Source organism: Strongylocentrotus purpuratus, unplaced genomic scaffold (assembly GCF_000002235.5).
Source record: "Strongylocentrotus purpuratus isolate Spur 01 unplaced genomic scaffold, Spur_5.0 spur5_contig_829, whole genome shotgun sequence".
Classification (NCBI taxonomy): Eukaryota; Metazoa; Echinodermata; class Echinoidea; order Camarodonta; family Strongylocentrotidae; genus Strongylocentrotus; species Strongylocentrotus purpuratus.
Window position 1 is genome coordinate 36,572 of NW_022145534.1, and position 12,791 is coordinate 49,362.

Sequence of the window (12,791 nt, forward strand, 5' to 3'; positions counted from 1 at the left end):
TAATTTACCTTGCTGTTCGTCAACTTCAAAAGTACTTACAGAAATTCACCGTACCATGATGTCATTTGAGTCACATTATTTTCTGATTCATGCATGGCTCTTCAATTAAGTCAAGTGCGTTGCATATGACTTATGTACATGATCTTACACTTCCTTCATAGGTTTCATTTTTTCGACATAATTTTCAATTATATCCATTTTTATTCATGCATTTCACTTTCTCGATCCATAACGATCAAATACCTTCCATTGTTTTGCATGCTCTTCCATTTTATTTAACATAAAGTGGCAAAATGAATCCTGAAGAGAATGAAAGTGTAAGTGGTTTCATTAGCATATGCTTATTGCATATTCTCACCAATAGTGCTTTTGTTACCACCATCATATTGTCCCATGTTAACCATTTAACCCCATAGTCAGTATCACTTGTGGCACTGTATTACTTATTTATCACTACCACCTTTGTTACCCCCTATACCAACAAACCCAAAATAACCATCCCTCCTAGCACCATCGACCGCCATTGTCAAACCTAACCACCATTTACCATATCACTACCATAATCATATCAAACCAGCGTATATTTACAAACATCATCAGTACAACAAGCATTATAATCAACACCACCACTACCATCATCATCTTCATGATAACCACCAATACCATTATTGTCTCAACCCCATCCACCATATTTAATATTAACTGTGACTTTTAGCATACCTCGATCATTTCAACCACAACTACCATCATCTTCATGATAACCACCAATACCATATTTATTATCTCAGCTTCTGCCACCATAATGACTTTTGGTATACCACAATCATCTCACCATCATAACCACCATCATCCACTGCCAGCCTCATCATCAGTACCACAACAACCATCATTATCTTCATCATCATCACCATCAACTTCATCATAATCATTATAATTATCAATATCACAACTATGACCACATTCAACATCATAATTTTATTTCTCCCTTTGATATCATATCTTGTGATCACATTTATACATCCATCGTCATTACTGTTCCCACAAGTAGAGTGTATAAAAGATATGCCCCACCGCACTACTGGACATGCACACTGTGTATGACTGTTGTCTTTCATACCAGTCTGTAGCTGGAGCGCTACAGGCCTACTAAATCAATATACTAGTATTTTTTTGTTTGTTTTGTTGGCCCTGTTGCTTTTACCGTTATTAGTTCTACCATTATAGTTGTACCATTCTCCCAACCTTAATATAACTGTACATCTTTCCCGCCATTTAAACTATTAACTCCATACTTGTTCCATCTTCCCTTCTAACGTTCTATCTCCATAGGCCACCTCCATTTTTTTCCCTCTTAACTTGACTTGCATATTGTGACATCAAAATAATCTAATATATTTTCTAATAATAATACTTGTGAATGCTGCATCACATTTGTCCCTATATTTGCTTAGTAATAGATGATCAATTTAACTTGCACATTGAAAATAACTTCATATCTAACTTAGTTATAATGTTTTGTGCACTTATACAGAATTTTATAGTCAATGTCACATATTTTTGTTTAAATTGCTTTAACAAATATTTTTTCTCGTACTAATTGAAGTAAAAACACACATCTCAGCTTCTTCGTTTAATTTTGTAGATTCATCTAAAGGAAAAAAAAAGGGTTAACAATTTCCAGGACATTGGTTGACAATTTTTTTTTTTTTTTTTTTTCCACCTGCTTTTACCAATACATGTAGGAGACTATATTCTCTGGGTATATGTTTGATTTCGCAGAAGGATTTATTGAGCGAGATAGAGAAAGAATTTAAGAAAGACTTGTTTAGAGGGGGAGGAAATAGCTAGGCAGAGAGAGAGAGAGAGACAGAGAGAGTAAGAGAGAGCGTAATAGTGGACATGATGCTAATATTGTGGAAGAGCTAAATTCTAGGGGGAGGGGGAGGGGGCAAGAAAAATGGATGAAAGAGAGAGAGGCCAAAGTATATGAGGATGTTAAAAAAGTCTGTATAGATGGAATCAACAGGGGTGGGTCTGCAGTGGGGAACTATATTAGCTATCAGCAGAAGTGTGCTTTAATTTTGGTTCATGTTCTCATGAATGTCATCTCAGTTACAGACGAAGATCATCCATCCCAGAGCTGTCAGATTATCTATATTGATTCACCATGTCACATTGATAACCTTAGTAAACCTTTGATAACTCCAAAGCACGCGATCATGTTTGGATAAAATCACCCACACCACTCCCAAAACATGTATAAGAGGGATTTACTGCAAAAATAGATAACAGGTTTTCTGAATGGGAGAAAGACCTGTGACAGTATATTGATGTCAATAGAATGATGTCGGCATCTATTGGGTAGGACGGGTGAGAGAATTTGAGGAAACGTGACACATTTAGAGGCCAGGTATGAAAAGTAACCTAATCGTTGACACGAGTTGACAAATTGGCATTATTAGATTAAAAGAGATATGTCAAAGGAATGTGTGGTTTAGGAAAGAGGGACTCATTGGGGTTAGAATTGGCTGAATTTGTCAAACGCCATTTTCCAATTTGTTGGCAATTTGGTTTGCTCAATTGGAGAGGGTTCCCTAAGTGATTGTAGCTGAATAGGCGACCCTGAGAGCGTTGAGTATACAAATGAATGGTATTGTTTGGACAGAGAGTGTGGGAGAGAGAGAGAGGGGGAGAAAAGGGAAAAGGAAAAAGGAGCTTGTGGAAAAAAACAGAGATAGCTGGTGAAAGGCACGGGGGAAGTGGTGGGAGAGAGAGGGAGAGAGAAAGAAAGAGAGAGAGAGAGAGAGAGGGAGAGGGAGGGAAAGGGGAGGGGGGTTGGAAGAGAAAGAGAGGATGGAGACAAAAAATGCAAAAATGATAGGGATAAAGCATAAAAAAATGGAAAAATAAAAAGTGTATGACAGATAGCCTTTAGATCGTATGTGCATTACCATAGCATGACAGGTTTTATATTAGAAGTATGTCAAAGCTAATTACTTTTTTTGTAAATGTTGTATCATCATTCCTGCTCTTGATCCCCATTTTAAGTTCCCTGATTAAATGATTCCCTCATTAAATGTGTATTCTGTCTTTTTTTATTTTCCAGTTGAGGAAGTCTGAGCTACAAAAGAAGAAGGAAACAGAAGAAGCTCTGTCGCAAATATGCAAGGAAGAACTAGGTAAAAAACAAATTTCCTTTCTATTACTGTCATTTATATCTGTTTACTTTTCCTTTTTTCTTAAATATAAATGTTTTGTGGCTGAAAATATAAAGAGTTCAAAGATATATTGAAAGCATTTGTGAATAATAACCAATATTGCCACAATGTTTGTAGCAGCTCAAAGATTTCCAACAAAGTTCCTGTATAATTTTATGAGGATAGGATACCACATCCAATGAAGTACCAATGTTTTAGATAAAGGATAAAATCATTATGTATATTCAAGGATTTTCTAGATAGCGTGGAATGCTATAACCAGCTCTCCAAAATGTTCCAAACCACTTTGGTTTGCAACAGGATGAGATATGAGTCAACATCCCATTAGATCAGCATACTATTGGGAAGATTTCAAGGAGTATTTTCACCAAGCATATCAAATAGATATAGATTGCCTAAACATCATCCAACCACTTGATATTATTAATCCAAGAGCTATATTGCACATCACGATGGACTAGTTATTAATGCGTCAATGCTTGACTTCCCTGTGTGCTCTCCAGGTAAAGACAAGGAAGAGCAGCTGACCAGAAGAGCCCAAGAGAGGGCAGCAGAGAGGAAAAAGCAGAAAGATGACAAAGAGGAGGCTGAAGGCGGAGGAGAAGCTGGGGTAGAGGGAGGCGGTGACGGCGATGTCCCACCCGGACCAGGACAGTGGGGACCAGGCAGAAGGCTGTCCACCGACAGAAGGCTGTCAATGGACAGAAGATTGTCATCAGACAGAAGGATGTCAGAGGATAGTGTTTTTGAGCCTCATGATGCCACAGGTATTCTCAAGGAAGAAACCGAGGATGCCATCCAAGAAGAGGTTAGGTTTGAAGCCTTTATGTTTCTCATCATTGTTACCATTAGTATTTTAGAATATATAACAGTGAGCTTTGTACCCTCATATAATTTTATGATATACCATGAAAGTGATATGTCAGTGTTTATACAGTTCTATTGATTTGTAATGTCCCCTTTTCAAATCAAATTTGATTTAACTTCAGATTTTAATATTTTAATCAAATGCCTGTGCATCTGGCACATCATTCAATGGACTACTTGATAAATGAAGGGTTGATGGTTGATTTTAATTGGATCAGATTTTTCCAGGATGTGACATGGAATGTTAAGAAATCCATGATATGTAAATGTAGAAATGATATCAAACACTGGTAGTCCAATATATCTTTTTATATGAATGGAAATATGATACACTAATCATGATTATTCCTGAATTTCTGGTACACAAGAAGATGCAGAATCTCTAAACTGTGATTAGAAATTCATGGTCTCTTGAGTTCCCACTTGTAACATAACAAAGGCACAGTTTAGTAGTAGTAGTAGTAGTAGTAGTAGTAGTAGTAGTAGTAGTAGTAGAAGTAGTACATGTAGTATTAGTAGTAGTAGTATATGCCTTTAGACATTCTTTCAAATAGTCTATTTGATCTAAGAAGCACCAGAGTATAAATGTATCTTCATTGTTATGACGTTTTACACTGTCTAAATAAGCAAGTTTACCCCAACCTTTATTTCTGATTAGGTCTTTTTTGATGAACTGCCTCTTCACAAGCAACGGCTATACAACCTCTTTGGTCAGGAGGAGGCCGAGTACTACCTACATCCAAGAATTGAACCTGAGCGCAGGAAGGTCATAAGAATTCCCAATGCTGTCAAGCAGCTAGGAGGTAAGAATAGATTCAAAAGGGAATTTCATTAGAGGGAAATCAAACTGAAATAAACAACTACTATAAACGAAAGCAGAAAATTCAGAGAAGCAAACTGATGAAAGTTTCAATTAGATCTGACTAAATATAAGAAATTTATGAATTTTTGAAAGTTGTAATCACTGTTCGTATAGGTACTTCAAATTGGCTGAAGCGGTAATGTCAATGTGATGTAGTGCCGGACTACTTTCCCATATCTTTCAACATATAAAATGACTAAAATTTAATTTTTTCAAAAGTTCATGGCTCAGGAGGGTCTTTTCATTTTAGAGGACCTAAAATAATATGCTAGCTATACTATTTTTTGAGTAGTGCCCCAAGACGAAGGAACTTTATTTCTCTCACAAGTTTGTGCAGTCTCCTATATCTTATTTACATAGTTGCAATCAATGTCAATCGCAAATAAGTTGTGATTAATTGCATCTGTTTATAAGACGGGCCCCAAGCTTTCAAAAGAACTTTCTGCGTCAGACAAAACCGGCCTCTCCTAATAGCTGAGTGACTGGCTTGTTATCTGTAATGGTTGTTAGGGGTGCATTGAAAGGCTCTTTTAAACACGAAGAAAAGTAGTTTTTTTCAATAGTGGCGTCATTTGCATTCCGTTTTTTGTTTTCATTACAGGAAGAGCTGGAGCTCATACCTTGTGGAGTACATTGAGAGACAGGTCACAGGTCAAACTCAAGTACGCTGATGCTCGTATCCCACTAGAACTCAAGGATGCCTACGGAGCTTTCGTGAGAGAATGCCTGACGAAGAACAAGACAGTAGCAAAGAGGAGTTTCTACAGTGAGACTGAGGTAGGTTTGATGGAGATAGGATTTTAAAGCAAGAAGGAAGTCCATTTTAAGAAGTACATGTCAGTTTCTAATGTTATATTCATCACTGTATTGGGTGATATAAGGAGAATATAAGATGAATTACAAATACAGTCAAACCTGCTTTAGTGACCACCTGTCTACAAAGAATTCATTTTTTGTTTCCCTTGAAAATGGTTTCTCGTTGAAACATGTTCTAAAGGAATCTGTCTACAAAGATCACTTTGTGTGTTTCCCTTGGGCGGTCGCTATAGACAGGTTGAGTGTAGTTTAGTAAATTTGCTGATTTAAGCAATAACCTTAAATATTACAACACTTAATTATCTGCTTCAATGTCAGTTTATGATGTTATATTCTTTACTGCATTGGGTGATGTTAGAGGAATATAGGATAAAATATGAATTGTTTAGAAACCTTGTAGATGTAAGCAATATCCCTAGATATCATTACATCAATTAATGATCCGCTTCAATATATATGATATGGTTTAGTGTTTAAGAATAAGTTGACTGAGACTGTGAGTTAGTTTGATCTCTTATACTAGAGATTGTTAAATGTTTTGGCAATTTACATCTTTAGTATGAAATAAATCTTGACAAAAGGGAAATTACGCCCTAATATTTTCAAGTTTTTCACTTTCTCATTGTGTTGTGTATACAAGTATATTGTAAACTAATAACTTGTGAGAATGCAGAACTGTAATGATATTGTAAATTTGCATGATTATATTTATTAAATCCCTGTCTAGCAGGAACGAAAAAGCACTTTTATTTAAAACAACATTTCATTTGACCTCTAACCTTGACTGACCTTGAATCCATGATCAGGTACCGGAGAGTGAGAAGCTCCAAGACAACAGCTACAAGGATCGAGTCAAAGAGACCCAGCGTCGTATGGAGCTCATGTACCGTGCTGCCCTGGCCAACGAAGACAAGACCGGTGTGCTCCTCTACAACAACCCCATGCCAGATTTCAACAACTTTGAAGGCCATGAAGGACCTCTCCGCTACCTCCCATCCTGGCTTCAAGTGGTAAGTACAGTCAAACCTGCTTTTAATAGCGACCACCTGTATAAAAAGACCACATTTTTTGTTTCCCTTGAAAATGGTCTCTCCTGGAAACGTGTACTGAAGGAACCTGTACATTAAATCCACCTGCCTATAAAGACAACTTATCTTATCTCCCTTGAGCGGTCTTTATATACAGGTTTCAATGTATACATAGATGAAGTCTTGTATCCTGGATATCGTCTGCTGAGAGTCAGAGGGACGTTAACTCCATTTCAAAGTATACAAGCTTATAAGCCCTTCTGGCTGTCAGCCAATGACATTATGAGAATCATTTTTGTCGCCTCTGGCATTAGCTTGTGATGCCACCTTCAAAGGGCATACTGTCTGAGCAATTTGATTCATCTGATGTATGAACTTGTGCATCTTTAACCAATGAACCTGCAACACTTATAATAGGCAGTTGGTTCCAATTGTATAAAAGGTATAGCTCTCCTGCCGCTCCCCAAAATGTTGACTTTCCCAAGGTCCTTGTATTGTTTGAATTTCATTCAAATTTCAGTCATTTTTTTGGACATTCTATATGCTAGTGTTATCTTACAGTTTAATTCATTTTCTATTACTATGATCAATTTGTAGAAGACTAAACTCTAGCATGCCGAGATGCATTCCAATTAGAAATGTATGCTACATTGTCAGAGAAAATGAACTCGCCATCTTTGGGTTAAAGGCATCGTTTAATAAATCTGAGATGCATGGCCCTACGTGTTATCAGTGCCTGTGATATGATGTAATATTGAAGCCCTAACAAAAGTGCCTCAAAAAAGTAAAAATCATTGAGTGACCGGTTTTACCATACCAGTACTCATTTTTCCCAATAGACTGTAGTGTTATAAAAACTGTTAGGAAAACAAAAAAATGAAATTTCGATTTCCAATCATAAATATCTTGATAATCAGACAGACAATCAGCTGGTAAAAGTCATGAGATTCCTGACTGACCTTAAGGTTTATAATTATGATTGCAGCATGAGCTAAATCCAGGATTTTGTTTCAGGATCTCAGGCAATATTACAGAGTAACTTTAAGGTACTTTGTTGCAGTGATAGTAAAAGATTGATTCACTTCTGGAGAGCCCTCTAATGTAAGTTATATGCCTGTGTGTTGTTTGCAGGATGATGATAGTGAGGAAGGCACGGAGGAAGATAAGAGCTATAAGAAGTGGCTACTGAGCTCCTCGGATATGGAGATAGAACCTCTACGATTTGAAGACAACCTTGAAAGTTACGATATAGGTAAGAATGCTGTAGGTTTAGCTGGAGAAGGAGCATGCAGATCATTGCCAGGGTGATTTTGTTTCTCTCTACCTTGTCCTTATAATGTAGATAAAACATCTACAATGAGGATTACATTTTATTTATTTAAAAAAAAATGCAAACTCTACATTGATGAAAAGTAAATACTGCCAAATGGATTTGATTTTAGCATTTATGTTGAGTAGAGGCTTTGATAGATGTGTGATTTCGCATTCTGTAGTTTGATGTTTATTTTATTACATCTTGTTTACCAGATCACCAATTTTGAATGTAAATTGATTGATGTGTGAACGGTTGTGAAGCGTTAAGTGGGGATCTCCCATCTTACTTTGGAATGATATGCAATATGATTGATTATATAATAATTAATAGATTGTATTTGTCAGAGAAATGCAAGTGCCATGATTTATTTGTGACATTTTTCAAAATGTGAAAATCACTCGTGGAAGAAAAGGAAAGTATTTTGGAAAGATAGGGTATCGCTTTAGTCACGGCAATTGTTACTTATGGAATAAAATTTTTATTTTTTAAACCAGATATGGTCCAAGATGCCAACAATCAAGAGGATAAAGAAACAGACAATGATGAACAATTCTTCAATGATGTCCTGGACTATGATGACGGCCAGACGAGTGATCGCTCCGTCACCTCTTTCTCCCTCCCTGACATGGCCCTGGGTGGTGACGAAGACATGGGTTACCCTCGGATCCCACCCACCCAGGACCGACCGGACCAAATCACCAGCAACCATGTGCCTCCTCAGGGTTCAGCAGCAGACGACACTGGTAGTGGTGGGCTAGATCTGGAGGGAGTCAAGAAAGAGAAGAAAAAACAACTAGTTTTCTTGACTGAGAAGGAAGCAACATGTGAAGGACGTTTCCTGGAGAATCTTGCTGCCAAGGAGAAGAATAGATCAGAGATGGTGACAGGGGCTAGTGTAGAGGCTGCATCATCCGAGACCAAGACACCAAGAGATGGTCAAAGTTCAAGTAGAAGTGGTGAGAAACTTGCTTTAATTGGTTGTTGAAGGTGTTTTACAATACATTGTTCAGTAACAAGTGCTCCGCAATAATTTTCTTACACTAGCTAAAACTTTCATTTTAACCCTTAGTCCTATATAGCCTGGGCTATTTTGAAACTGCATAGTCAGGGGATGGGGGAGCTTATTAGGCCCCCCCCCCCTCCCCCCCCCCCCTACCCCAGGATCTTGGCCGTGAAATAGTTGATAGCTGCAAAAATTTGCATGCATGTCAAGTGAAGTGTATAGAATACTATAGTAATTTTAATTTTTGGGAAAATTCACTCATTTGCATATCTATGGTAATTAATGCATTTAAGGTCATTAAATTCACATTTTTACCCATGAATCATATACCGTATTCTTCATATTCAAACATTCGTTTTTGCTACATATATTTTTTAGACCATTTGGAAAAATAATACAACATAAAAATTTGGAAGAGCCAGGTTATTCCTAATGTTATCTATTGTTTTAATAATTTCTTTGTTTTTTTTAACTTTTAACTTGTGTATTTTATTGTTTTTGTTTTTTATTTCATTTCTAACTAAAATTCAACTATTTTGACTCCGAAAACAAACACCTAAACTATAAACAAGACCAAATAACCAATGTTCCAACTTTTTTTTTTGGAAAAATCATGTTTCCATGTGTTTTGTACACAAATGACGAAAATAAGCAATTTTCGGGCTGACATGCAAAGACAAAAGGTCACGTAACTTTGTAACGGTAGGTCCGATTTTCGAAAGATTTGTTTTAAAAGATGCACAAGTTGTTAAATTTCAGTGCAAGATTCTTTTGCGTTTACAAATTCTCGCAAAAATGTAGATGGGTGCTTATTAAGGCCCCCCCCCCCCCCCCCCCTAACCCTACCTTTTACTCCAAACCTAACCTTTCACCATCCTGTAGGGTTAGCATCAAACAGTTCTGAATATGATACTAGCCTTTGAAAATTATGCAGGGTTTTTGTGTTCTTGACCATATAAGTTTTATGATTTGATGTTAGATTATACCTCCCTGCCTTTTTCATTGTAGGAAAGTCAAAGGTTCGCTCCCACACTGCACCAGCAACTACTTTGAAAGCAGGAGTCGCTTCACCGAGCGGTACCACTCCTAGGGCATCTGGGACCGGAGGAACAAGACAGAGCCGCAGGTCCAGGAGCACCAAGGGTCCTGAATGGGAACCACTAACCATGACGGCGCTCAACGATCACAAACCAGCCATTCAGCTGTTTGGAGGAGCTGACTTTGCTCATGGCAGTGAGTTCCTGTGGAAGCCAGTTCTATCCACTACTACCACAGCCACCGCCAAAGGAACATAGCAGACACTGGGGGAGATGAGTAGGTTGGGGGAGATGAGTAGGTGGGGGAGACGATTAGGTGAAGCATTTGGTGCTGTTAGTAAAGAAGATAAATTTGAATAACAATCAAAGTTATTCAGCCATGAATTGAGGAATGTGGGGGTGTAAATACCATTAAATTCATGTTATGAAAAGCCCAACAATCTTTAATGTAAATTTAATGTGTCAAAACAGCATTGTGAAAGAGTTGATGATGCCAGCTGTATAAGATAACGAAAGTAATTTTTATTGTATTCCTTCCAAATTATGTAATTGTGAAGTAAGGTGCTCAGTGGACCGTAGAACAGCATACTGAACAAACATTTGAGGACAATGTATTTTCACAGGTTTTTAACCAAATGAGCATTGAGCAAGGACGGAAGTCAGACATATAAATGATAGTCTAAAAGCATAGATATAAAAACATGATTTGGATCACTGTTGGAAACCACTATATGCTCATTACCTACATCACAGAGATAACAAAATATTTCAGAAGGATAGTAGGATAGAGAGTCACAGAAAAGTTAGGCTTACTGTTTTTTACACTGTCATATCCTTAATATTGCCTACATCATTATTAGAACTACATATCAGATTGTACAGGATCAGTACATGGTTTTATTGATTGCTGTTGTTTCTGATCCAAAGGTATTCTGTTCAAATCAAAATCTTCAAGAAGGGTTTGTTATCGTTATAAATATCTTTGTCTTTCAATTACCGGTATACAAGGAGTATATTCCGTCCGTAATTTTAGTTACTCTTCCAAGTTTTGAAAACAGACCAGCATCAAATGTTTTCCAATCGTTAATATTTCAACAAATGTAAAGTATATATGTATATTTTGTAAATATATTTTAAATAGTTATATATTTCAAAATCATCAACTCTTCTTATACAGGACAAAGAAACGTAACAATCTAGCATGAGAATGAGAAATGCACATTTATGTCACGCCATGTCATAAATGTTTTTTTGTAGTTTGCAGTGTAGACCGCATCCCAGTTGGCTGTATATCATTTAAAATAACTTTGGGCAAATTTAATTCTAATTTGTTGGGTTCTATGTTGGTCTTTGGGAGAAATAGTTCCACACTCTATTTGCTTTTCATTTGATTCTATTTATAAAAATCAATTGGTGTTTATCATGAAAACTTGTTCCATAGTTTTACAACAACAAAAAAACATTTCCATTCATTTGATAGAGGTTATATCTTATTCCTGGATTTCTTTGTGAATGATTTTCAGTTGTTCACAATCTGTTCATAAAGAAACAATATACATGTACTTTGTATTGACATATCCCAATAAATATCCTTTCTTTTTCTGGAATTAGAGTTTGAATACAAAATACAAGGCAATATCCTTTGCTCTAGTTTGGAGGGTGAAAAGTTACAAAACCAATAGATAAAGTATAAGCAAGTCTATTATACCATTTAATGAAATCACCAGTTTGTAAATGTTTTTTTAATTGTATTTGATAATGTCATTAATACGTTTCACTTCTTTTGTTGTAAGTGATGTTTGTCATTCATCATGAATTTATTACGTTTTTATCTGCCACTCCACTTTGTTACGAGTATAGTTTTTGAATAAAGTTGTACAGAGTTAAACCACATTTTTGGAATTCATTTAGTACTATGATTAGAGATGACAAGAGAGCGATGAAGAGATAGGCAGACAAAGGTAGAAACACATGGAGAGATGAAGGGGCAAGGACATTTCAAGAGTTTGAGGAGAGAGTAGGAGGAGAGATGACCAGAAGGGAGAAAAAGAACAAGAAAGGGAAAGAGAGAGGGAAAGAGAGAGAGAGAGAGAGAGAGAGGAGAGAGAGAGAGAATGAAGAAAGAGGGAGGAGAGAGAGAGAGAGAGAGAGAGGTGAAGAAAGAGGGAGGAGAGAGAGAGAGAGAGAGAGAGGTGAACAGAGGTAGTACAGAGGGGAGATGGAGGATGAAACATGAAGCTGGAGGAAGGGAAGCCTTGCAGAGGACACAAGGAAATGAGAGAAAAAGATATTGAGAAAGAAAGAGGGAGGTAGAAATATAAATAGAGAGGAGAAGAGACAAGAAACATGTATGTATTAAGGAAATGGATTCTCATAGAGAGGGAGAGCTGAAGAGTGAGAGAAAAAGAGAGAGAGAGATGGAGAGAGGGAAAGAATGATAAGAATCAGAATACACACTGGTAGATTGATATCAAAAGCGAGAGAGAGAGAGAGAGAGAAAGAATAATAAGAATCAGTATACAGAGTGACAGATAAATTGATATCAAAATGCAAGGGAGAGAAACATGAATAAAAAGGAACAGATATCTAATTTTGTTGTAATATTAATAAATGCGTTAAAACATGCTTCCATTTAGATATGTGTT

General features: G+C 36.7%; 1 protein-coding gene across 1 annotated transcript in view; it reads left to right on the forward strand.

The window, feature by feature from the left end:
* Positions 1 to 12,039, forward strand: part of LOC587576 — a 39,340-nt gene extending 27,301 nt beyond the window's left edge. Inside the window, exons 4-11 of the mRNA XM_030983648.1 lie at positions 3,107 to 3,179; positions 3,722 to 4,026; positions 4,744 to 4,888; positions 5,549 to 5,724; positions 6,570 to 6,773; positions 7,923 to 8,043; positions 8,601 to 9,062; positions 10,118 to 12,039. Coding sequence (XP_030839508.1) covers positions 3,107 to 3,179; positions 3,722 to 4,026; positions 4,744 to 4,888; positions 5,549 to 5,724; positions 6,570 to 6,773; positions 7,923 to 8,043; positions 8,601 to 9,062; positions 10,118 to 10,404 — 1,773 coding nt within the window. The 3' untranslated portion in view covers positions 10,405 to 12,039. The remainder of the gene's footprint in view (positions 1 to 3,106; positions 3,180 to 3,721; positions 4,027 to 4,743; positions 4,889 to 5,548; positions 5,725 to 6,569; positions 6,774 to 7,922; positions 8,044 to 8,600; positions 9,063 to 10,117) is intronic.
* Positions 12,040 to 12,791: the final 752 nt, after the last annotated feature.